This window comes from Aythya ferina (assembly GCF_964211825.1).
Source record: "Aythya ferina genome assembly, chromosome: 3".
Lineage (NCBI taxonomy): Eukaryota > Metazoa > Chordata > Aves > Anseriformes > Anatidae > Aythya > Aythya ferina.
In genome coordinates this window covers 89546793-89574053 of record NC_140298.1, presented here as the reverse complement: position 1 = coordinate 89574053, position 27261 = coordinate 89546793, and the positions used below count along the sequence as shown (strand labels likewise).

The window sequence follows — 27261 nt, the reverse complement described above, 5'->3', positions numbered from 1 at the left end:
GAGATGTTCAACCTGGAGAAGGCTCTGGGGAGACCACATTGTGGCCTTTCAGTATTTAGAGAGTGTGAGTGCTTATGAAAAAGATTAACTTTTTACAGATAACTTTTTTTACAGATAGTGATATGCCAAGGAAGAATCATTTTAGACTGAAAGAGGGGAGATTTAGGTTAGATGTTAGGAGGAAATTTTTATGATGGTGGTGAGGCACTGGAACAGGTTGCCAAGAGAAGCTGTAAATGCCCCATCCCTGGAGATTTTCAAGGCCAAGTTAGATGGAGCGCTGAGGAACTGAAGTTGTCTAGTGGAATTCTTAGTGGCAGGTGTCCCTGCACTTGATAGGAAGGTTTGGACTAGATGGGTAATGGTTTCTTGGGAAGAGAAATGCCAGCTCTCCAAACATCCTCCACTTCTTCCTTCTTTACCCTAGCTTTTATTGATGAGCATGATGCCATATGGTATGGAATATTTCTTTGGCCAGTCTGGATCACCAGTCTGTACTGGCTGTATCCCCTCCCACCTCCTGGTGCACCCCCAGCCTCCTCCTTGGCTGGGCAGCATACAGCAGAAGCAGAAATGCTCGGTGTAAACACTGCTCTGCAACAGCTAAATAAATACATGATGGTGTGCTGTCACCACTGTATTCATCAAAACTCTAAAACACTAAAATCTAAAACACTAAAATCTAAAACACTAAACTCTAAAATCTAGAGTTGTGTGACCCTCTACAAAGAAAATTAACTCTATCCCAGCCAAAACCATGACAAGAATGTATTCTCCAAGTGTTGGTGGGGGCATTTCTTTTTTGTTGGTGGTGGTGGTGGTAGTGTTTTTGTTGTTGTTGTTTTGTTTTTTTTCATTTCTCAGTTCACATCTTCTTGCAAGTTTCAGTCTTTTTTTTTTTTTCCTCTATAGCAGTCTATAAAATAATCAAACATCAAGCTAACTGAGTTCTGGGTGTTTTGATCGAACTGAATTCAACCAGCACACATTGATTTGTGTGTTGTTTGTATTGTATGGTTGATTGTATGTGCAGATAATTTTTATGCTGTGCTTTGATGTTTGTTGTTGTTGTTGAAATTCAGTTCTTTTAGACAAACAGTATAAAATCTTACCTGATCTGACCTAATAAGTAGAACTATTTGTATCACAACTGGATGTGAGTACTTGCAGGTCCAAGAATAAAATCAGTGATTAGGAGCCCACAGCCCTACTTTTAATATATCAGAGGATAAAAAAAAGTAATTGAAATAAGAGGTAATTGCATATTTCTACTCCTTAACAAGGAGTATTTCTTTACAAGGCTCTCAAAGTTTGTTATGCTACAAATAAGAAGACTGAGAAGCAAGACCCCAGCATTACAAATATCCTATGTAATCTTTTGTATCAACAACAGCTTCCAAGAAATATATATATATATTTATAGCTAAATATTCCTTCATCTATTCTTAATTCATTCTACTGATGACAACAACCTTAATTAAAATTAAAATAAAATAAAATAAAATAAAATAAAATAAAATAAAATAAAATAAAATAAAATAAAATAAAAATCAATTAATTTTAAAGCACAGACAAACAAAGCCAAACAAAACCAAACAAAACCAAAAACAAGCAAACAAAAAAAGTGAGTGGGTGCTAGTACAGAAAATGGAAATGAGGTTAAAGTTTGGTACATAAGAGCAATGGATAATCATAGCTTATGGGATCTTTTTGAAATTAGTATCTGAAGACTGTATGACCACTTGTAATGAAAACCATAACTTAATGGAATAGAATCAACATCATATCTTGCTGGTCACCAAAAAGAGTGACTCCAGCTTTGAAATCCAGTATTTTGAAGTCCAAGAGTTGAGAGCTTTTTGAATGCTATGGGAAACAAGCTCGCTACCAAAATGTAAAGAATTTTATTCGCAGAAGTAAAGTTTGAATTTTTGATCCAAACAATTTACATTTAAGCATTCAGAAACTCTTCTGCAGAGCAAGCAGACTGACTTTAAAGCACAAAAAATGGTTTACAAGATATGAGAGTATATGAAATTGTTGGATAAGATGCTACCAAGCAGTGTTAGAAATTGATTTTGCTTAAAAGGAAAAAATACTTGCATAAATTGGACTATTTTTCACTCTGTTGGAAAAATCCCACAGGATTTATTGGGTCTGAAATGAAGATAGTTTTGTAAGGGATCTGCTTAAATGATACTGGTTTCACTGCCTCACCTCAGACTGGAACAACCCTTGTACCTAAAATGAGACTTCCTCTAGATGGCTTTCAGACACTCTAGTTTGTAAGAGATTTATATTACACCCATGATTAATGAGGAAGACTAAAACTTTTTTATGAAGACACTTTTTTTTTCTTTTCTTAAGGTCATGTCTATATTATCAGAAATTCTCTATTAATATTGCTTGTCTTCTAAACCTATGCAGCATAATTTTCAAAACTGGACGATGAAATTCTACATTTAGTGTATTGGATAAAAATAATGTACTACTTTGTGCCTACTTCAGTTATGTAACACCTAAATAAGACATGCATTTTTGCAAATCTGGCTGCTTTTCTCTCAGAAAGAGGAAGCTGGAAAACCAAAAACCCCTTAACTCTTGAGATTTAAGAAGGAGAAATCTGCATATGAAATATCACACTGTTGTCAAGATATTAACACTTATGGAGCTTGGGAACTTATGCAGGTGAATCTTTGCATATCAAAATGATAATATAGCCATAAAAAAATGAATTTCTGCTGCTTCTAGTTCATACTATAATTTTGTTTCTCCTCTTTCCACAGCAGTGTTATTCACAATTTTGCAAGTGCTTGGCTAAAATGTAATTTGATAAAAAGAACTCTGAGGTGAATAATGATTTGCTCAGCTGCAGCTCATTAGAGATGATTTTGGTTTTCCAAATTATATTACAAGGGCAGCGTATCAGTCTGTCCATGCACTCCTTAGTGAAATGAATGCTTTACTCTGGGGATTCAAAGTCTTGATTTACTGCTTCTTTTTGCTAGTTTAGTGCTTCATTTCTTTTTATATAGCTGCAGAGCAAAGCAGCCAGACTTAGATTTGTAGATTTGAATGTATAGGCCACAATAACAAAATTTTTCTTCTGCATCAGTCCATCCTATTGCTATATGCCAGCTCTTCATCTTCACCTTCGCAGCCTTTGAGTAGTGGAGTTATATTAGTAAATGATTTGCTTTCCTTGCCTTGCCTCTCATGTGATCTCAGAATCTGCTGGAGTCAGCTCTGTTTTGTCACCTCCATAACTAGACAGAGGGATGACAAACTGGTTCTCTGTTTTCTCTCATCATAAAACAATTGATCATGTGATTGTGGCAGGCAACAGTTTTCCTCTGCTTCACTAACACATTCCAATTTTGCATAGGAGAAAATTTAAGCATTGGAAAAAAAAACTAATAACTTCAGCATTCCTGTTTGCTTTGACGATAAAGTCAATCATTTGGTTGTGAGAAAACTCTGCCTTGCCAAACTCATTGCATAGACTGAAATGTTGTTTTTCTGTGTTTTATCACCATGCTATAAAATTAGTATGCCTTTCTCAGTTTCCTAACAGATCTGCTTCACTTTCTGTAAATAAATAAGCATTTTGCCAAAGAGAGGAAATCATCTACTCCATCCCAAGTGAATGGTTGCTTTTTCATAATTTTCATATTAAAATAGGTACCAAAATTAGCAATTAGGATCAGAAGGACATGTCTTTGAAGCTACCACAGTACCTTATGCATCCATGAAATTACAGTGCTTGATCTCACTAAAATACATATACATCCCAAGCCCAGAGATGCTATACAGTGGGAGAAAATATTTACCTTCTATTCTGCCTAACCATATCACAATTTAATTAAATCGGAATAAGTTGTTCTTCCTTTCTGTTTTTGACTGCTTTCTAATACACAAACAATCCCACTTGTTAAATTCCAATAAAAGTCCCCACGATCATCTCAGCATCCTCAGTCATCTTTCCACATCTGGTTTATGAAAGAATAATCTGTGTGTTAAATTAAATGTGCTCCTGTGGTTTCTACTGCCGCTGTGTTATGTAGAGTTCTGCTGCAGCAGTAAGCAACTGAGTGCTCCCCAATCACATTGATATTCCAAACCAAGCAACACTGCAGCCAACAGGTGAACTCCACTACAGTATGGCCAGAGGGAAAATGAGAAATGAAGGCTATTTAGGAGCTCAGTAAAGAAAGCATTCATCTAAATTTCCTTTAAAGCCTACCAGAAATGTAGGAACTTTCATTCCAACACAGCTTGCAGAATGACTGCAGGAATTTAGACAGGTAGCTGCAAAGCAGTGGCCATAGCATGTTACACTTACTACACTCATTCCCCTGTTTGTTTTGTTTTGTTTGTTTGTTTGTTTGTTTTGTTTGTTTTTGTTTGTTTGTTTTTGTTTGTTTTGTTTTGTTTTGTTTTGTTTGTTGTTGTTGTTTTTGTGTGTTTGTTTTTGTTTTTGTTTGTTTTTGTTTTTTTCTCTCTCTCCACTACTTCATTTACTGCATTTCCCATCATGTCTAAACTTGGATTTATGTGTGTGAGGTGCAAATGATTTTTCTCTTGCCTATTTCTTAATGCAGTACTCCCATGCAGAATTTAGGGCTCCCACATAATGCTAAATCTCCTTGAAAGAACCATTCTTGTTTGTCCTGCAAACAGAACTGAGCATGATTCAGATGGCTCTGTAGAAACACATATTCAAATAAATATATAAATTCCATCAGTAAATCAGAGCTTTGTTTTAAGGACACATACTAAATACAATGACCATGTACTATAAAAAAAAGAAGACAAGTCATTTATTGTATGTACTTTTGTGACCTCCATTCAGTCAATATGGAGAGCCAGGAGACCTTACCTCAAGCAATGTTACGTCTGTCATAAAACGAAAACAAGACTCTCAGAATCATCGTTCTCTTTTCTCTCAACTCTCGCTCTTGTCATGTTGCATTACACATAGATAACACAAATCTTGAAGGCATGCCCTCTGGTTAAAAAAAGAAACAACAACAACAAAGAAAAAAAAAAAAGAAATAACAACAACAAGCTCTCTCACACAGCATGCCAACGTGAGCAGGATTTAATCACAGATAACTGAAGCATTGAATAGTGGTACTTAATAAAATAATAATATAAATCCTGGTTAACAAACATAGTGATCAATATAAGAAAGGAAAATGTACACCCCAATCAAGTCAGCTATTTAATGATTATTCACTCTTCATCCTTAAAGCTATTTGTCGCTCTACTGAAGAGCAGCTTTATAACTTTCTTATTCAAATATTTTGTTGAATCTATGAAGAAATATAAATACTAAAACTTTATAATGACTTTTCCTGTCATCTGTTTGGTGAATTAAAGACTAGAATAAGTGACAATATTCATGATGACAATTTAAAAAAAATAGAATGAGTTAAAGTAGCAAAAAAAAAATCTCTTAATCAAAATAATAGACTTTCTGTGAAAGATGTAGAGAAAGAGGGCACGGAAAGAACCAAACATCCCTCTGAGCCACTCACATTCTTCTTCCACAGATGCTACATGATTTTTTTCATAGATACTTCAATACGCGTTATCACATATAAAAGAATGCAGACATTTCTCTGGCATCTTTAAGAGATGCCTTAGATCAGGGTCTAGAACAGCACAGGATTCTGTGCTGTTAAGCTGGCTCTTTTTCTCCAAAAACAGTTGGAGGCAATTTTGAGTGGGACAACTGTTTGTATACGATGAAGCAAACCTCATTTTCTTTTCATCAGTGTAAATTAGGAATAAGTTCCTTAAAGCACAGGGTTGCAGTGATTTGGGCTGAGTGCAAAGAGGCAGACTGATGCACAGCATCTGCAGAAACTTGGTGCAGCAGATTGCTTGTTATAACAGCAGATAAATGTAAGAAGGTAAAAAGTTCAGTTTTAAGTCTCTCCTTGTACTTTCATATTTCTGGTTGTGGTAGTTTGGGTTTCAAATTATTTGCAGGGACTTATTACAGAACTATGGGACAGAAAGGAAATTCATGAGGTCAACAGCATCAGCTATACTTGCATTATTTCAGCTTTTTGTTTTTCTTGACTGTTACTAAAGCCTTTAGTGTAGAAGACTGCATAGTCTCTTCAGGGAAAATATGGTGCATCACTTCCTTTACAGTTGAGAAGTTTTCTTTAATTTGTATCTTTAATCTTCCTTGACACAATGTATGCCAATTATTTTTCTTTTTGCCTTTTCTATTATAAACAAAGGGAATGTATTATTTCCTCTCTGAATAAACTGTTTGTTTATTTATCTGTTACCATGACCTAGATTAAGACTGCTAACTAATTTCGCTGATGACAAAGTAGGAAATTACTTTGTATTCCTTTAGCAAACTCCTTCATAAAAATGTGTGGAAGAAGGAAGACACTTATATGAAATTAGGTTATAAATATTCAGGTGCATGTTTGAAGATGCATACCTTTATCTTTATACCCTACTCTATTTCTTTTAAAAGATGGCTGAAATTATATTCTTTAACCCTGAAACTGCCTTAAAAAATAGTAAGCAGTTAAGGGAGAATAAATGAAATGTTAAGGGAGAATAAATGAAACTTCTAGATTCTGCATTTCTGAAATACTTAAAAGATTGTCTGCTGATGATCAGACAATATAGGATACAGGATATGTAAACATGTCCTGTATTGATATCTTCCTCAAATATGAAAGGGAAAGCTTTCTCAAAATGACATCACATTATAGTTTACATACCAGCGTGCTGCATAAGTTCAGTTCAGTATTATACCTGTGGGAATATTTCAGCTGCCAAAAAAATATATTTTCTGCATTTGTATTGATATGCCTCACTTTAAGTGTACAGGTCTCAGTGCCGGTAACTATAAAAGTAAATTTAATGCAAAATCATCACTTAATATTTATGGAGGGGGTACTGCAAATTCTAGCCTCAAGATTAGAGGCCATATAGGCCATGTAACATGATTCAGATCATTTAAGATAACATTTCAGGTGACTTGGGTTGTTCTCTAGAGGAACTTACACTCTCAAGAGCTTTTAGGTTTTTAATACAATTGAGTAACTCAGGTGACTTTCACAGGTGATATGAATATTCCTTCCTTTTCTGTGTCTTAATAGCTTTATGAAAAATATTTTATAAAAATATTTTATAAAAAGCAGGTTGTGGAGGTGCAAATCAAAATGGTTTGCAGATTATGAGTAATTTCAATACATATTTTTATTTCAAAGTATTTTTCCTCGCTTCTGTCTAAGGCTTCCTAATTCAAGTTCTTAGACTCCCTACATCATAAAAAGTATTAATGACATCATTAGTAATGTCAAGACATGGACTCAATATAGTATTAAAAATAATGGAAAAAGGATGATGGTGTAGTTATTCTTCAAATTATCCATTCTTTTCAATCTTTTATAGGTTTCTTGAGGGTTCATTGTTTTCTGTCCTTTCAGACCATGTCTAGCTGCTTGTTTGCAGTAATTATTATGCAGTAATAATTTTTTACTCTAAAGCTAGGGGCCTAGTATCTCTGACTTTGTAAAGAGTCATTTTTATTTTGTCCTACTTTCTGATAAATCAGGAGACAAAGGCAGCTGGACCCTGAGTCAAAGTCCAGTTAAACATTTCAGTAATTTTTCAAGTATATAGCCATATAGTGCATGCATTTAGAGGTTGGACTGACAACTGAAGTATCACTTTAACAGCTGCTTCGTTTCACTATCTCTTGGCTCATAAACTTTATTTTTAATGAGCCTGCCTGTAAGACCACTAAAAAATGACCTTCACAGAGAGCTACAAGGATCTACAGTGGTGACCAAAAATAGCTATCTTGGAGAATGTGTAATATCACAGTGAAAATAGCATGGAAAATAAGCAACGTGGTGATAAAGACATCATACCAACTGCCGATGAAGAAATTCTATATTTTCACACTGAAATACTCTTGTGGTAGCTGTGCAAGTAATCCAGGAGACTGTACTTTCAAACCTTAATACTCTGGACCTCTTCATTAGCTTTAATAGTGCTACACCAGTTTACGTCAACTGAGTAATGGCCTGTGATTTTTGAAGTTGTGTCTATGAGCTGATAATAAGGAGACTGCTTTCCTGCCAATCCATTTTTTTTTAATGGCTGTAATCAATCTTTCAATTAATTGACTAATTTTCACCCACTTTCCTTATCTAAACACATTGTAAAATTCCTTCTTTTTTTCCCCCCCTTTATTTTTTTTAAACGCTACTGTAAGGATATGCTGCTGTAATATGTTTCTGTAGCTAAGGAACTTCACTATTATGCTTCACTGATTTGCTGTTTGAGAGTAGGAAGAAAAGGTCCTCATCAAGCTGTGCAAGAGTGATGTGACCTAAGGGAGATAGGGTACTTTTGCTGGGAAGCTGAGTTTTCTGCGTGTGTTATTAAAAAATAAATTAATATATATTTTTTTAAAGTTCCAAACTGAGCTGTAATTTTAATAGCCAATAATTCTTAGGTAGTTTAAATCACCTGCAGCACAACCCTATGAAGTAGGTGTAATAATGTAGTCTTGCAGCACTGTGGGCACTTGGTAGACCATTTTTACCACTGTGTCCAAAAGCAATCAAAATATCTTGATGAAATTACTAAAGGGTATACTATAGCTCCAACTTTTGCTGCTAGAAGTTTGTAAAATTTTTCATTGAAAACAGATCTTTACACAGTTTTCCTTATTCAAAAGCTTCACCCAGGAATATTTTAATTTATTATTTGCATTCAGAAAGTGGCTGAGAGCAAGACTTCTGTGCAATGAATAGTCCAAAACAAATAACAAATTGTCTCTATTGAATCATAGAATTGAATCACAGGCTTGGGTTGGAAGACACCTTAAAGATCACCTAGTTCCAACCCCACTGCTATGGACACCTCCCCCTAGACCATGTTGCTCAAAAACCCATCCAACCTGGCCTTGAGCACTTTCAGGGGTGAGACAAACATCTTAAAAATGTGAGATTTGCTGTTCCTACATCTTTAAAATGTGAGTTTAACAGGAGGATGGAAAAAAACAAATTGGGGGTAGTATACATACAGATGGATTGAAAGGAAGCAAAATAATACTATATGAAATAGTTTGCTAAGTAGTCTTGCAGCTTTCCTACTAGCTTTTTCTATAGGCATAAAAGTGCAGGAGAGTTTTTATGAAGAATGATCACTGTTGCTGTTACTTGAATTAAAAGAACCTCTGTCTTTAAATTGTGTGATGCCTTTTCCCACATTACATGTATGTGTTAGATTTGGGAGATCTGCTTTATGGACCGCCTTGTGTGTTTTTTTTCCGTGCTTGACCAAAACATGATAACATTGTTAATCCTCAAAAGCTGCAAATATGCTGTGGGGATAGTGAGCATCTGGACAGAATTTCAGCAATAGTTCCATTATTCTGCGTTACTGTGGTAATTGATACTCTTAATTTGCCACCTAGACACAATGTATGATAAGATGAAGCAAATGGCAGAATTTCAGAGGAAAAAGAAAATCTAAAATAATCACAAATCAAAATCTTTGTTACTTCTTTCATTTATTCCCAAGAAATTAGAAGTCCATAATGTTATTTATACAATATCAGATCCCTGAAGTTACTCTAATGAATTCTCTTTTATTTTTTACCTTTTTCTCTACTGTTATTTTCCTTCAAGATTACTTTCAAAGCCTCCTAAAAAAAATGAATAGAAACTGCACAAAAGGATTTCTGCAATCAAATTTCTTACCTGCTTTTTTTTTTTTTTTTTTAAGACTGAGGGTGATATTTCTGCTGAAATATTTGTAAAAAAAAAAAAAAAAAAAAGACTAACTTAATTCTCCTCACTGATTATGTATTTATTTATTTATTGAAAACATTTGATTGTAAAGTGATGCTTGTAATTACTTACTCCTGTAGAGTAGATTCATTCCTTGTCCATTCTGCCACCAGCTGGTGTATATCCAAGGCAACCCAAGGGTTTCATAAAGTTGTTCCAAGTCTTAAGTATTTCTAGGGTGTGGACAAGATTGTTGTGGTCCATAACAATCCCCAGCTGCTGTAAAGACAACTTAAGGCTGTAGACATAATTCGAAGCAGACACTTAGGCCGGATCCAGATGTTTTACAGGTATCTAGGCTATTTCAAAACCAGCTGAGAATGGAACTAAAGAATGTAACAGGTATTTAGATCATGTACATCAGAGAATGATTGAATATTTTACATTACTGTCACAAAATTTATTTTGAACCATTTTAATCAGTGTACTATTTCTTACTACATTCTTTGGTTTTTTTGTTTGTATTTGTTGGTTTGTTTCTTAAGTGAAGCCTCACATATCCACACCAAGTGGCTGGGGAGGTCTGGAAGTGACAAAAGGTATCACACCCCTTCCTTCCACTTCACCACCACACTACATTACCTTAGTCATCCTGTCCAGTAATAAGGCCAAGCTAAAAATAAATTGAAGTTACATTTGAAGAGATGATATTGGCAGTTGAATATAATTTTCTCTTGAGCCTTCCTGCTTATATTAATGTCTATCTCAGGTCACATATCTTTTATTTAATTTAGCTACAATTTGTAAGAACTTATGTTTATTTTGTGTTTATTTTAGAACAGGTTTTTAAACCATACTCTCTTTTTTAGCCTTGGCTGGTCTTGTGACATCTTTGTAATACACTATGCTCTCTTGATGTTGAGTCAATACTAAGAGGTAATCAGATCCACAGTTCACTTTCTTGTCAGGAGAATTCTTCTACCAGCAGATGCATTTTGGATTACCCTTACTTATCACTGGCCCTGTACAGGCCTGCTGGGAGAACTACAACTTGAATAGGCTTCCTTGGCAGATATATAAAAGCAAATCATAATTCTGAGCTTTGTATTTCCTGGAGAAAAAAAAAAAAAAAAAAAAAAAAAAAAAAAAAAAAAAAACAGGAACAACATTGTTCCAAGTTAGCCCCTTTGTCCTGTTAGTACTAGAGAAGAGAGCACCATCAGAACCTCCTATTCTATCCAAACCTTCACTCTTGTGAAGCCCACTAGCTAAACTGGGCTGGCAGAGATGAAGGGTTTATTCTTCCCCAGAATAAACTAAATTATAACATCTAGCATTTACCCCTTTCAGAGCTCTCAGTTGTTTAATGAATGGCAGTATTAGTTGTGCATCTGTTCTGGAGAAGACTAATTTATTGAAACATCGCAACAGTAGGTTAAAGCCACAATCCAGCCTATGGTATTCCTTAAAAACATGGATGTTGAGAAGGTATTGATATCCAAAGGGAAGTTAATGGATGAGCTGTAACACCTTCAAATCTTTCATTAAAAAATCCATGATTCTGTGATAAATATAAAAATTTCATCACTATGATCTGCTAGTATTTTGGCTACTCTTTAACTAGATGAACTGTTTATAATTTCTTTACTATTTAACATATTTGGTTGTGTTTAGAATTTATCATGTCTTTTTCTCAGTAAAGTAGGTTCTGATATTCATTTTGTTCTTTTGCTACAGATTAAAGAGCATCTCGCAAAGGGACAGAGGATGTTGGCTGGTGATGGCATGTCCCAAGTAACCAAGACACTATTGGATTTAACTCAGAGGAAAAACTTTTATGCTGGAGACCTTCTAATTTCTGTGGAAATTCTCAGAAATGTTACAGACACATTTAAAAGAGCAAGTTATATCCCTGCATCTGATGGGGTACAGGTAAGAGAGTATAAAAAGAAGGATAATGATTCAACTAATGGAGTTTGTCGGTATACTGGATGTCACCTATTTGTGCTACTGGGAAAATTATTTATTCTGAATGATAGACATACGCATTGGTCACTATAAAACTAATACAAGTGTAAAATAGGAAAAGACTCAACAACGCTTAATTAAAAAAAAAAAAAACAGCTTATGAAAAATGTAAAATTATTTTTTTATGATGTTTATTTCCATGTCAAGGTTTGGTTTGATTGCTAGGGGCATGTTGGTATTTTTTTGCCCTAAGCAAAGTGTTGTTCTTGTTCCTTTCAGTTAAAAATCTATTTACAGTGTTTAGTTATGTAATTCTGGGATTGTTTTTTTCAGTTTGAATAAACAAACCTAAATAGAAGTGCACAGGGTTAGGGAATAGTCCATTTGATATGAATTTACTATTTCATATGTTAGATTAACTCTTCTTGTGTAAGAGGCCAACTAAATCAGATAACAAAGATAACAACACTATAATTATTTCTACTTAATGGGCTGGACAACTCATTCTGCAATGTTTGTTAAAATAAATATTTTACAGGACTTCTGGATCAGGATATTGGTTTCATCTATATCTGGGAATTTTAGATGTTTTTAAAAGACCATAAATGTACTTAAAAATAATAGTAAGATGGTAAATGTATGTATCATTTATGAAAGAGACTTTCATGTCTTCTTTCAAGAGACTTTCATTCATAAATTAATAATGAAGATTTTAGTGAAGTATGTATTTGTTTATATAAAGGTAAAAATATATCATAAATATACTTTGGACCCTATTCATGCAGATAAGCAGAGGTATGTGTATGTACCTTAGAAAAGACAAGTTTTTCAGAGTTAACTTTTCAAGAGCTTGCTATTATATTTTCAGTTTTCTTGTATATCTATGCACAGAGAAAAATGAGCTTCCACATAAAAGTAATGTCTATTATTTTGGCATGCAGCTAGCTGAAGGTTATATATTTTAGACAGTGTTTCCCAAAAAGTATTTTGGCTGGACATGTTGTTGTTGTTTGTTTGTTTGTTTTATTATTCAGATGAGTTCAATATATTTACGCAAAATTTAACTATTAAGTGGAGTATTATTTGCTGCAAACTTTTCACACATTCTACAGTCTGATAGTCCAATGTGACTTCTTCATCATTCACAGGAACTATAGAAATCTTTGGTAGAACCAGGCTCAAGAACATGATGGTTTAGCTCATGGTCTTAGCAGAGCAGGTCATTTGGAATTTACATAAATTAGAGAGAATTTGATTTCTCACTGATGAAAATGCCAAAAGTTCGGTTCAGTTCAGCAATGTTTCAAAAATTCTTAATGGTATTTTGGCAGGACTGCCTTGGAGAAGTTATTTACACTATTTACATAATTGTAAATTAATCATTATTAAGTGAAGGAAAAAAAAAAAAAAAAAAGAGGGCAAAAATTGTTAGGGCGTATTATTAAAGAAATAAGGAAGGATTTCTCAAATCAAAGAAATAAGTGCCTAAATACCAAAATACCAAATATTATCTGGGGAAATAATAATAATAATAATAATAAATTTCAGAAGACAAAATCAAAAAGTTACACAAATGTAAAGCTTAGGTAAAATTCTGAAAACTACTGCAAAGTGTTCAGGAAAATACGTAAAATCAGAATGATTCACTTTTCCACAGGGAATATGTTAAGTTCTTGTTACACTTCTGACTTCTTACAATATAAAATGACATCCTGACTCAATAACATCAGTGTTTTACAGTCAGTTCCTGAGAAAACGGGGTATGCTCTTATGTAAACATGAGTATCTTTGCACCATAATCATATAAGGATGAAAATTAAATTATTTTTCTCACAAAAAAAAAAAAAAAAAAAGATTCTTCATTCTGCAGAAGATGTGTGGTATTCTATTTCTTTTTTTTTTTTTTTGCATTAATAAAAACTAGAATCTCTACGTGCTTTTTTTTTTTTTTTTTTTAAATTCTCAGAAAGTCATAATTTATCATTCCACCTGGTGTCAGAAAAGTAGATTCTGAATTATGAGTAATAATATTTTTAAGGTCCATACAAAAACAACAGCCTAAGACCTATAATTTCTTCTTAGACCATTATCTCTTTTCACACTTACACTCAATTTAAACTGAAAAAAGAAGTGTATTTATCTGAGTATATTTGTTTTTTACAAATTCCATCCATCTGCATAGTCCCTCTACAGTCTTTGATTTACATCCAGTATGAATATTCATGAATACTGCAAATTATGTGATTCAGAGACTCCATAATGAAAAGAATGAACAGAAAAGTGAGATCAAATTTGAACAGCTTTTAGGGCTAATTACTCAAAATGAAGATTCCTCTACCTGACGTGCTACATAGAAAGTGCCCCTTCTTTAGACAGACAGATCCTAAAGTATTTTGTGTCTAGTACCATATGACTGTTTTTACATACTTTAATCTTTTTACAATGATTAGGTTTTACATATATGCTTTGTATACAGTGTCAGGAAGAAAAATAAGCATACATGAGGAAGTTAAACAGTATAGAAGGATGTTTCATCAGTGACTTAAAATAGCAGCACTATAGCAAAAGTAGCAGCAAATAGATTTACATAATTATTCTACAAGCAAGATCTTTCCTCAATATGGGAGTTAAATCAAAATGCATCATGTGGGTACACTGGCACTATTTGCTATGAGATGGCCACTGTGCAATTACTTGTGTAAGAAATATGTTAGCTAGAAGATAAATATATATTTTTTAAAGTACTTTAAAAAAGTCAGTATAAGTCAGATAGAGCCTTCCTGTACCTAAAGGGGGCCTACAAGAAACTTGGAGACAGACCCTTTGTCATGGAGTGTAGTGATAGGAAAAAAGATGATAGTTTTAAACTAAAAGAGGGTAGGTTTAGATTAGATATAAGGAAGAAGTTCTTTACTGTGGGGGTGGTGAGGCACTGGCATAGGTTGCCAGAGAAGCTGTGGATTCCCCATTCCTGGAGGCATTCAAGGCCAGGCTGAATGGGGCTTTGGCAACCTGGTCTGATGGGAGGTGTCCCTGTCCAGGGAAGGGGGGTTGGAACTAGAGGATCAAAGTGAGAGTCAGCATAGGCAGGCAAGAGGAACAACCACAGACTTGTAGCTAAAATGCAAAAAGTAGATTTATTCTTGTTACCTCACCAACTGGGTAATCCCTGAAGCAGCACCGGAGCAGAGGAATACGAGCACAGGCACACAAGCAGGAATGCAGAAACAGGGTTCATGCTAGGAGGTCATTGGCCTACTGGTCTCACCTGTTTTATTGAGAGTTTGTGCAGGTGCAGTTTTTAACACCATACTGTGATTCTCACTGTGCTTCTTTGAACTGCTCTGTACCAAGGTTTGGAGCTCAAGCACATCTGATAGAGCACCTCCAAGTCCACCAAACACCTCTGTTATCTATGCACAGATGTGCTACTTGTCAAACACACAGAGCACAAACAGCAGCAGACATAATTTACATGTTTTTCTACATTGATGCTTCCCAAACTTTGCACATTCCCAGCTGCAAGGTCACTTGAGTGTATTTACAATCCTCCTCGCCAGTTTTCTGTTCCGATCCCATCCTCCTCACCAGTCTTCTGCCTTTAACCCATTCCTTCCAACAATCTTTAAGGTCCCTTTCAGCTGAAACCATTCTATTATTTCTATTACCATTCTATGATAATCCGTATATGTTAACCACAAGGACCATCACTGTCAGTGAGGAATTAACAGGATTGCCCAATACTTTTTTTCCCCCAATTTACATTTTCCACACACACTCCTGATGCTGAAGTCTAAAAGTAGAGGTGACTTTAGGCTATTCATTAATTCTTCCTAGGGAGGAATTCTGTAACCATATAAAAGGATTTATGACAGCTTTATGCCTGCAGAGAGGGTCAAAGAATTTAAACTGGAACATAGAACTGCATCCATTGTATTACAAAAGAAAAAGATTGAAAGGGAGGAAATTAAATTAGGAAAACATTATTGTCCATTCCTGACTGTAACTGGCATTATCCTCAGAAAAGCCTTGGCAAAAATAAAGGACTTCAAAATTTGGCTCTGGCTGTTGCAGCATTTTCTATAGCAGCCAGTTCAGCAATACACAACCCTGCTATGAAAGGAAGGAGGAACCTGATGCTACAAGGAGGTCCAGTGTTTACTGTAGTAATACCATCATATTACATCCAAATAATGCTTCCAAAATTTAGCCTTCATAGCTGTCAATCATTTTACTAAAGGGCAATGTTGCTTCTCACAGCATTAAGGAAATGAATAAGGAAATAGTCAAAGTAGGTAAAAGACTTTTTAACCTCTATTCAACTGTCATATTTTGGAGTGCATCTCCATGTCTTCAATTATAATCTTCAATTCATAATTGAAGAAGCAAAGCCATTTAATCATCTGCTTAATTCACAAAGCACTTATATTGCTGACTGAAAAATCTTCAAATATCTCAAATCTTCAAATAGCCTCCACAGCTACAATAAATATGACATATTAGGAACTGGAGTAGAGAAAAAAGAAAGAACCTAAAAATCAAGATGTTCTTGTCACTAGGTTCATAAACAACATTAATGGTTTATTAGCTAGTAACATTAGTACAAAGTGTATCTTAGATCAGTTATTATTGCTCATCTCTTGTTTTACTTGTTTAGAATTATTTATATATTTTTTTCATATACGTTACTATTAATTGATGAGTACTTTAATGCTTTCATGTAACTAGTAGTAAACACAAAATTTAACACATAGGATTATTAGCAAAACTATATAATTTATCATCAGCAAGCAATGTATCATGTATACCTCCTGAGTGTTTATCAGGCAATCCAGACTACTCTCAGACGTACTGTTTGCACGGACATGGATTCTTATGCAGCTAGCACTCATACTGTTTCTGCATGGGAACGCTGGTTGCAATGTAGTGCAAAACTAACTTTGAACTGGTTCCTTACCATGGTAAATTGTCCCACACTGAACATGTTAATGCATCTAGACTGCTACTGGCACTAACAAGTTAGCTAAAATTTTTGTCCACTGCATCTCCAGAGTATTACATTGGAAGAATGCAGAACTATCATGCTTTAAAAAGTATCTTCTGGGTGAAAAATAAATAAATAAAAGTGAGAGCCAACTCTTCTTAGTAGAACTCTTTTCCAAAATCATAGTGTCCTAGAGTAGACATAGTGCCATGAAACTGCTTTGGCCAGTACAGTTTATCAGTTTATTTTACTTGAGGGACCAATAAAGCTGTACTTTTTTTTTTTTTTTTTTTTTTTTTTTTTTAATGAGCATTTATACAATTACAATTTGCCAACCTGGTTAAAATGGCAAATCCTATGTAAGGAATACTAAGCTTAACTCTTCTCAGTATGTTTCATTTTGCTACTGAATAGGTGAAATGTGTTCCTGGAATATAAACAATATGTGGCTACATTTTCATAGCATCACAGAATCATTCAGGTTGGAAAAGACCTCTGACATCTAGTCCAGCCCTTAAACTAGTACTAAAGTCCACCACTAAATCACACTTCTAAGTTCTAAATCTACATGTTTCTTGAAGACCTTCAGGGATGTTTATTCAACCACTTCCCTGGGCAGCCTGTTCCAATACCATGCAACCCTTTCAGTAAAGAAATTTCACATAATATCCAACCTAAACCTCCCCAGGCACAACTTGAGACCATTTCCCCTTGTCTTACGGCTTGGAATTTTCCTCTTCTTATCTTCAGCTTTACTGTAAAGTTGACCTCTGTATCTGTGCAAATTGGATGAAACCATGAGAAACTATTTTAATGTTCTGTCTTTAATATCCATCATTCCTTCCCAATGCCTACTTGTCATTTGCACAGGAACTTCTGAGCCATTTGCTTTCTTTCTATGAAATTTTGTTTTATTAACTCTTATGGATATTTTTCCACTGACTTCAGTGAGAGAATTGTGCCTTCATTAACATATGGGACATGTTGCACAAGTTCACGAAAACATGTCTCGCTTCTATAAAAACTTTGCCAACTTAAAGCAATTTTTAACAACGTAAGTATATTGGTTAGCATAACTGACTTTCTGATGAGGAGGAAAGATTCATGTCAGGTAGATAGTGGTAGGACTAGATTAAACTGGTGGAAATAATTTTATGTAAAAATTGTTTTCACAAGTTTTACTCAATTTTGTGTTCTACAGTGTTCTTCTTACATGGTTATGAGACACTTAAAATGTCTGCAATATGTCAAATTTTGAAATTAATGCCTTTTTTAGTACAAGCATCATACAGTATAGTATAGTATGTATGGTATGGTATGGTATGGTATGGTATGGTATGCTATGCTATGGTATGCTATGGTATGCTATGGTATGCTATGGTATGCTATGGTATGCTATGGTATGCTATGGTATGCTATGGTATGCTATGGTATGGTAAAGTTGGAAGTTATTTCTGCTCTCAGTCACTGTACTATTGAATGCTTTGCACTTTCATTAAATAGTGTGTTAAAATTACTTCTTGCTTGAACCTTTTTTATACCTTTTTTAACCCCAAAACAACTAAAAATTAAGTGCTGGTGAAGGAAATATGACCAATAATATGAGTTCCAACAGGGGCCTATGGGTGGTATTTCACTTTCAGAGGTTGTGATGATCTTAATCATACTCTTCAGCTAAGGTCACTAAAAGTTACACGTTTATTTTATGAAGGAACAGAAAAATTATAATTGGCAGGCTATTGCCAAATTTGACATTCTGCAAGAAAAGTGATACAGCTGAGAACAGAGCACAAACCGTTAGCTTTTAAGGGTAAAGACTGGCAATAGAAAATGGGAAAGGCAAGGCAAGGCAAGGCAAGGCAAGGAAAGTTTTCCACAAAAAAAATAGAAGAAAGTGATTTTTAATCTGTGATTTAAGAGCTAAATGCCATGGCTTTGATTTGTGCTTTGCTCAATTGTAATTAAATCAATTGGACAATCATATATAGAAAATAACAGTTCAAGGTCAAAGAACAGAAATTAATTATTCCTTTTCTGACAAAATTACTAAAAGCACAGAGGCAAAAAGTAATAAGCACCTAGGATCAGACAGCATTTGGCAATGAAATACCACTGCATCCACTGTTTGTGGTCATTAAGGATCATTTTCATGTTTTGAACAGAAACCAGTGACCCTGAGACAAGCATTTTCTTAGTGTGCTTTATTTATTTACAAAATATATAGTAGTCTAGTTTCTGGAATGAGAGTGACTTGGAAATGGAATATCATCACATTTAGAAGTTGATGCAAGTTCAATACAGGCCTTATTTTATATAAAGTAGTTGCATGGAACCTGATTATACAGACAGAATTGAACAATTAACCATAAAATACATTTGCTCTTTTGTCAGTCTAACATATTTTGTTATGTCATCTCTTCCACTGATATAAATATGGGCTGCAAAAGTGAATCTGTAATAGAGAAAGGAAATCTTTCTTGATATTGACTTAAGGTTACAATTGTTCATGTCATTAAAGTCATTTTACTTTGTCTTTTATTTAATTGACTTTTCAGAACTTCTTTCAAATCATTAGTAACCTCTTAGATGAAGAAAACAAAGAGAAATGGGAAGATGCACAACAGGTAAGATTTGCCTTCTGTAACTCATCAATTAAAAACATGCAAAATGAGATATGACATTTATTGTATTTATTAATCTTTAGCAACACTTTTCTTCAGTAAGCCAGGATAAATTGGAGTATATGATTTCAAAACTGAGGCTTAGCATACACCCTACTGTAAGTAAATTATATCCTAAATGAGACAATTTTTTGGAAATAACAGATCCTTTTCAAAAAGGAACAATTCCAGGCCCCATTAGCTAATTCAATAGATTAAAAGTATATTAAGAATAGAATATTCTTGTGATGAACAGATTTCATTTTATTCCATGGAATTATTCATGATGTCTTTCCATTTTATGTTGTAAGTAAGTACGTATGAAAGTTGAAAATTGCTAGTAAAGACTAGCTACAGTCATGGTTGCATTAAACAGCACATATCAGAACTCATCTAAAGAACAGACATGACATCACTAAACTACTTGCAGAAATATAAACAGTAGACCTTTTCTAAACACTTGCATTTAAGAGAACAGTTGCGATTCCTGAGACAGAAGAATTTTAGGACTAAGATAGATATTATTTTATAAAATAATAAAATCTAACTCAATATATATATATGTACATATATGTATAAATAAAATTTAAATCATACATGGATATGAGTATTTCTTACATGCTTATACTAAGAATACTACAGTGCTGTGTTTACGTTTATTAACAGGGCCATGGAACTATCACATTTCCAATACAAGTAACAGTGACTATAGGGATAAACAGATAACTATGTACAGATGAAAATGATGGAGGCATTCAAAGTAGATGGAGGTAGACATCTTTATAATGTTACTAAGAAGGAATTCAGGACTTTTTGCTACTGATTCAAATGTTCCTGTGGACATATAATGGTGCAGCTGACACATTGTAATTTAGCCAGGATTTTTTTTTTTTTTTTTCCATTTCTGTTCCTCTGTGCAAGTTCCAGACACAAAGATAGACGAGGTATGTCATTTTATTTAGTAGTGGTGGATGGAAGCAGAAAAATCACATGCATGTGGGCAGCTTCCATAAACATATAGCACCACGATTAGGGAATTGATACTAAGCAACTATTTTAGCCCCACTAATGAACAGATGACACTCCTCATGTTATCAAACTTGTTTTCTTCTACTCCTCCCTGCCTGCTTGCCCATGCCATGTCCATTATTTGTCCTCCATTATTTGTCCCACCAAGACCAAGGAATGCAAGGAAGAGGAGAGAGGAAATTTCCTAAGAGGAAATTATGATAACTTGGGGGTAAAAGAGGGAATAATATATTAAGTTCCCTCACTTCTGCTGGTTGAAGAAGTTGTATTGAAAAAGAGAGATGAAACAAGTTATTTCTGGTTTCCCACAGCTCCATCTCTCTGCCTAGTAATTAATTGTCTCATACACCTGGATACAGCACTGGTAGGAAGACAGGAACCGAAGAAAGGAGGGAGTTGAGCACCTTCTGAGCTGAACACTACTCCTGAATGCAGGAGTCATAGGGTCATAGCTGCCTTGTAACAAAAATGGGGAATTCATTAAATATCAGACTCCTGAGCTGTGGTACCCACAGAAACCATACTACTTGCTTTTTTACTGTTCTTGGGCAGTTACACAAGCCACCTCATAAGCATTTTTGAAGCAAGTGTGTCTTCATAATGACTACAAAGAGTAATTGTATTCCCAAGTACTCCTAAGTACTTCCAAAATTCTTTTTTTTCTTATGATGATACCAAACACCATCACCTCATTAAAAAAAAGAAAAAAAAAGAAAAAAAAAAAAAAAAGAAGAGTGATTCTGTTCCCAGTTTAGCTATTCTCTTGATTTTCTGGGGTTTGTTTGTTTGTTTTAATGCAACTTTACAAAACCAAGGTGCAGTCTGACCAACATTTTTTACCAGTTTGTATGCTTTCCTTGAACTCCTGTTACTGTTAGCTTAGATCTCTTAGTCGGTTTTCTGGATTGTTTTGCTGGAAAGAAAATCTTACTCACTGTCAGCAAATTGCTGACTTTCTATCAAGTATACAGCTGCAATGCCTCAGCACATCCTTTTTTCTAGATTAAATGCCAGCAGTTGATACCATTAATTACAGGTTATATAGCATGCAGATAAGCAGCACTCACTTTAATACTTGCCTTTTGTTAAGAGCTGATGTAAAGTACTGCACACAGGAAGCCACTTCAAGTCCACAATAAATAAGTGTATAGTGGTGTTTCAAAACTCAGGAGTTATTCAGCATGTTCTTCATCACCATCTGCTGGCATTCTATTGATTAGCCAGTACTTCAGATATATAGAAATGAAGAGTACCTCTATTACACTGACTGTTCAATAGTTTCTGCTGAAGTTATTACTATAAAAAGTCAAGTGAAAAAAAAAGTGAATTTCAATGAAATTCAGCCTTGGTGAACAATCTGTGAGTGTGTGTGTTATGAATGAGATGGATGCAAAAAAGCACACAATATCTCAGTAACATCATTTGGAATATGGAAGTCTCCTTCACCTTAAGCAGCATTTGCAATGTTAGGATCATAAATGCCATAACACATTTTTCATAAAAATGATATTGCTGTCCTACCTTTTATAAAAAGATCTATGTAGAAAACAAAGGACATTAATAAATTCACCATCCTGACCCAAATAGCTATGGATCTAGACAGATAAAGCAAGATGAAGATGGAGCACACCATGCTTGGATATATAGTCAGTATAGGCATTTGTTGGAGTTGGTCATCTCAGTGGTCAAAAGAATGGGTTGACTGTTGCTCATAAATTGCAATTTGGACATCTCACTGATAGAAAGAAAAAAGAACAGATCATCCCTTATTTTTCTGTTATTAAAGCTTGCATTACTGAAAATTGTCCTGTTCATGACAAAAGCCATAACCACCAAAAATATTTTTATGCATGTGATATAAGCAGTATTTCTTAAGCTTTCTAATAACTTTTTTTTTTATATATTTAATACATTTTGATGATGGATTATGGTTGAATATAGCCATTTTTAATGTTTTTGTGATCATAGTATCTTATAGCTTTGAAAATAAATTATATTTCTTGGAAATATGCTAGTACGTACCATTTTGAAAGTCATTTTGAGAAGTTACATTAGTAATGCAAAGGCAACTGATTTTAATTTACTGCATCCAGTTCAGAGCTTCCCGGTGCAAGACATGGTGAGCCCAATGAGAAGCCATGAAAGTGTTTAGGGCAATAAAGCATAGAGCATAAAAGGAGAGGGTGAAAGTGATAACAGTTTTGCTTGGAAAAAGAGAAGGTTCAGAGGGGATCCTGTCTATTTTATAAATTCCTGATGAGGAATTCATTAACATCAGGAGGAGTAAAGAAGACAAAGCCAGACTCTTGGTGGTGTCCAGTGATAGGGCAAGAAGCAACTGGCACAAATTAAAATGTAGCAAATTCCACTGAAAAGAAAGAAGACCTTTTACATTGAAAAGAGAGATCCTTTTACTGAAAGAGTGATTGAATCCTAAAACAAGTTGCATAGATGGGCCCTTGCTTCTCCGACTTTAGAGATATTTAAAACCCAACTCAACACAGTCCTGGGCAACATCTCTGAGCAAGTGGTTGAACTAAATGATATCCATAGGCCCCTTCCAACCTCAGCTATGCTATGATTCTACTTCAGTAATCATCAGTAATCATCAGTAATAACAATAGTATTATCACTAATATTTTATATTACATACATATTGGTTAAAGGAACACAGATTTATCATGCTGTGGAGGCCAGGGTAAGATTTGCACTTACCTGTTTGTGGTGGGAAGGAGAAAAAAATCATTAAAATTATTTCAAAACATTAAATGCTTTAACCAATAGAGATAGTAGTGGTCAATAAAATGTTTGCTTGTTTGTTTATAAGTGCTGTGACTTACAGAAAACATTGCATTGTACAAAGCATATTTCATGTAGCCATATGGAAAGCAGCGTCTGTTCACATGGGGATGTAATGATAGAAGTGGTTGTTCACAGAAAATGTTAGGTATTGAAACATGGCAAGAACAGTTTGACTGTTAAATCTCACATTTCATTTGATTGCATTAAGATTTTATTTGAATTTCCTGCTGTAATGACTTTGATATTACAGTTATAGAATGTCTGAGCTTCCTTTATTTATTATTTTAGATCTATCCAGGCTCGGTGGAGTTAATGCAGGTGATTGAAGATTTTATACACATTGTTGGAATGGGAATGATGGACTTTCAGAATTCATACCTAATGACTGGAAATGTAGGTAAGAAATAGGAATTTCTTCTATGAAACTTATGACCTATTGAAAATCAGAAATTGCAAGTATGTACTTTAGAGTTGCTGTTTCTATCACAATACAGATTGGGCTTCGCCTCCTCCAGATTATCTTTGTTGCTTGGTTATCTCCTCTCCAGTTTAATACAGTCAGTGTGCCTTACACATCAGTCTTCTCTGTAATTCTATCTCAAGATCTGAGAGGAAAGTTTCAGACTAAATAAAGTTCAGAAAATACTCATCGGAAAACTGTGAACTATAGGTATATGCTAGAGCCTTTCTAGGATATACAGTGTTTCAAATGGTAATTTAGAAATTCGTGCTAATTATAATAATTATATACCTAATAGCATGAGAAATATTAATTCTGTTGACATTATCTTTTAATATTCTATTCTCCCACATCTTTGCAAGTATTATAATAATCAGCATAGACAGAAAAGTAATAATTAAAAATAAAAACAAAATATATTAGTTGTCAAAATAATGTAAGCCTTTGGTTTCTTTTGTGAGTTTTTCTTTGTGTGATGGTTTCAAAAATTTATTCGGATTTATTTTTAAGCTTTTTTTTTTTTTGGCACTGGAGTGTTGCCAGGCAATGTCTACTAATTAAATAATAGCAAACATTGAATATGAAGATGCTTAGCAAATGAATTCCACTTACTAGTTGCCATAAATGCTCCTGAAATATCACAGCATTCTGTTAAAAATTCAACCAAAAATGAGATTGAAAAGCTTTTCTTCTAAGTACTTCCTCTTTGTTTAGTATCTTCCTCATTCAATCAACTTTTTTTCAATTTTATATATGCCAGGACAGTGTTAGGTAGTCATATGTAATGAACTATTACAAAATATATGTTTGTCTGATAGGAAAACTTCTGGTGTCAATATATTCTTTCAGATTTCAGTTAGCATCTTCCTGCATTAATGTCAGTCAGTTCTTCAGCAAATCATTAGAATTAGTCAGAAAATAAAGTCATTTAGAAATTGGTTTGGAATAAAACAGGGAAATTGTTAGAATGTCCCTACTGAATATCTATCTTTCTGTGTAATAATAAATATTTATTATTTTTGTCCTAAAATGTTTAAAACATTTCAGTAGACAGTATGGCAAGATTTTGCTTTTAACAAGTGATTTATTATTACTGGTGTTTTCTGTTTGCACTGTAGTACCACTTAAAGCTCCTTCCAGTTGTCAGTCCCTCATTATGCTACACCCTGCATATATTTATAAAGAAAGGGCAGTATCTGTCTTAAAATGCTTGTTCCATGGCATTTTTATGACAAAATAAAAAGATATGTTTATTTAAAGAGCACAGTCCGTGCTGCTTGGCATGTTGTGTTGCATTCTGAACTGTTTGTCCTCTGACAAATGTGGAAAAAAAACACCATTGAAAAATGTTTTAAGAAGTTGTGTTCAAATAATCTGTGTCTCTACATATTCATGGCTTCAAATGTGAAACAGCACCAACTTTCCAATTGAATCAGAAATCATGCTGTGCAACGGCTAGTCTATATAACTGCATAATCTTCACCGTTTTTCTTTTGATTATTCTTTCTCTTCCCACATCTCAGATATTTTTAGGCATTCAGGAGTAAGTTTGTTCTTAACTATGTAACTCTTTACCTTTGATGGAAGATAAAGAAAAGTAAAATGAATTTATAGGCGTATTCTGACTACCTAACACTGTCTTGACACATTGTAGTGAGTTTATCCTCACCCTTACATTGCTCCTTACTGAGTCAACCATCAAAAAAAGATGTGCAACCGCTGTGCAACTCATTAATTAGAATCCTTAAGTACAGGTGACATGGTGACTGAAGTAAGCAGTAATATCTTATTTTCACAAATGAAGAGGGAATGTATCTGGAATAGTCCAGGTTTAGTGTAGTTAACCTTAGGGGGTCTGTATAACTGTGTCTGACTGGTTGTGTAGCAAGAACTTAGGGGATGTTTATGTTGATCTCAGCTGAGAGGAGTGAACTATGCAGTTGCAGTTGTCCTGTCTTAGCATGTCTTGTCATACCAACAGTAGTTTAAAACCCTGTGAGGTCTTGTTTACAACTTGTAATTGTTACTGTAGTTGTAATTGTCATGTAAGTAAAAAATCATATCCCATGCAGGAAACAGATATGTGCAAGAAAGAGGTCCTACTTTAATATGTATTTCTTTTTAAACAGGACTAATAGTTATTCTGAGGTTATTTACCATATTTACAAAAATATTCCCTCAGATACTTTAAATGTCTTTTGCTATATTTTCATTATAGAATTACCTTAAAGTTCATATATCCGGAAAAAAAAAAAAAAAGAAAAAAAAAAAAAAGAAAGATTCAGTGCTTCAGTGCTAAGGATGAACTGTTGCTTCTTGTCAGGAAAACAAAACAAAACAAACAAACAAAAAACTGTTCTGTGAGAATGTCCCTGTATTGCACAAAGTTCTCAGTTTCCTGCCATTAATTTCAGTTTATGTGTTCATTTCTTATTTATTGGCACTGTATGTACTTAAGGGAGTTTCACTACTTAAAGGGGGCTTATAGAACAGACAGAAAGCAACTTTTTACTCAGTCAAATAATAATAGGGCAAAGGGGGATGGTTTTAAACTAAAAGAGAGATTTAGATCAGATGTTAGGAGGAAATTCTTCTCTCAGAGGGTGGTGAGGCACTGGAACAGGTTGCCCAGAGAAGCTATGGATGTCCCGTCACTGGAAGTGTTCAAGGCCAGGATGGACAAGGCCCTGGGCAACCCATTCTAATGGGTAGCATTTCTGCCTATGGCAGGAGGATTGGAACTAGATGATCTTCCGACCCAAGCCATTCTAGGATTCTATGATGCATAATATGAGCAGCTAATTGTAATTAACTGATGTTATTTTCTGTTTCTTTCAAGGCACATAAACTTGTGGCTTAACAAGTTCCTATACAGCAGCCACACTTCAATGACTGTCCATTACACATTCACAGCCTGTGGGCACATGGGAAGTAATTAAATTTACCTTAACTTCATATTAGGCTACACTAAGCCACATTATTACACATTTGCAAGTAGCTAAGAAGGTCCATGAGGACAGTTGCATATTACTGTTAAACTGTTCACTATGGTGGTACTTAACTTCAATTTTTGGTTGCTTCTAAACAAAACATCAGAGACTAGTTCCAAGTCCAGATGATCCAATATCTGTACTTTGGGTTTGACTTAGATAGCACAGCCAAATAAGATTCATTTCCATTAAAGCAAGGACAGTTTCCTCTTAGCTCTTCTCTTGAGGATAGAGAACATGATATGAAAAAGCTAACAAATGTGAAAGCAACAACTTGTATCGATTCTGCATGGATGAAACAGATGGTATTTGTTTTATTTGTGTTCTCCCAGTTCTATATTATGTTCCTTTAAGAAATGATTAGGTGAAATAAAAGCATCTGATAGGAGGTGGGAGCTTTCTTCCTCCTCCTGCTTCTTCTCTTCCTCCTCCTTCTCCTCCTCCTCAGAACCATCTGAGCCGGCACGGGAAAAAATGGTGTGAAAAACAAGAATTTTTACTACCACTCAAGGTCTCTGAATTAGCTGGAAGCACAGACCCACCTGTAAAGATACAACACCCAGTGGGAGAAAAACTTAAA

General features: G+C 34.5%; 1 protein-coding gene across 7 annotated transcripts in view; it reads left to right on the top strand.

Moving 5' to 3' along the window:
* ADGRB3 (adhesion G protein-coupled receptor B3) overlaps positions 1-27261 on the top strand; it is a 463233-nt gene that overhangs the window by 224208 nt on the left and 211764 nt on the right. For all 7 annotated transcript variants that reach the window (XM_084515008.1, XM_084515009.1, XM_084515007.1 and 4 more), the window contains 3 exons: positions 11526-11720; positions 19296-19364; positions 23520-23628. In XM_084515008.1, coding sequence (XP_084371134.1) covers positions 11526-11720; positions 19296-19364; positions 23520-23628 — 373 coding nt within the window. The remainder of the gene's footprint in view (positions 1-11525; positions 11721-19295; positions 19365-23519; positions 23629-27261) is intronic.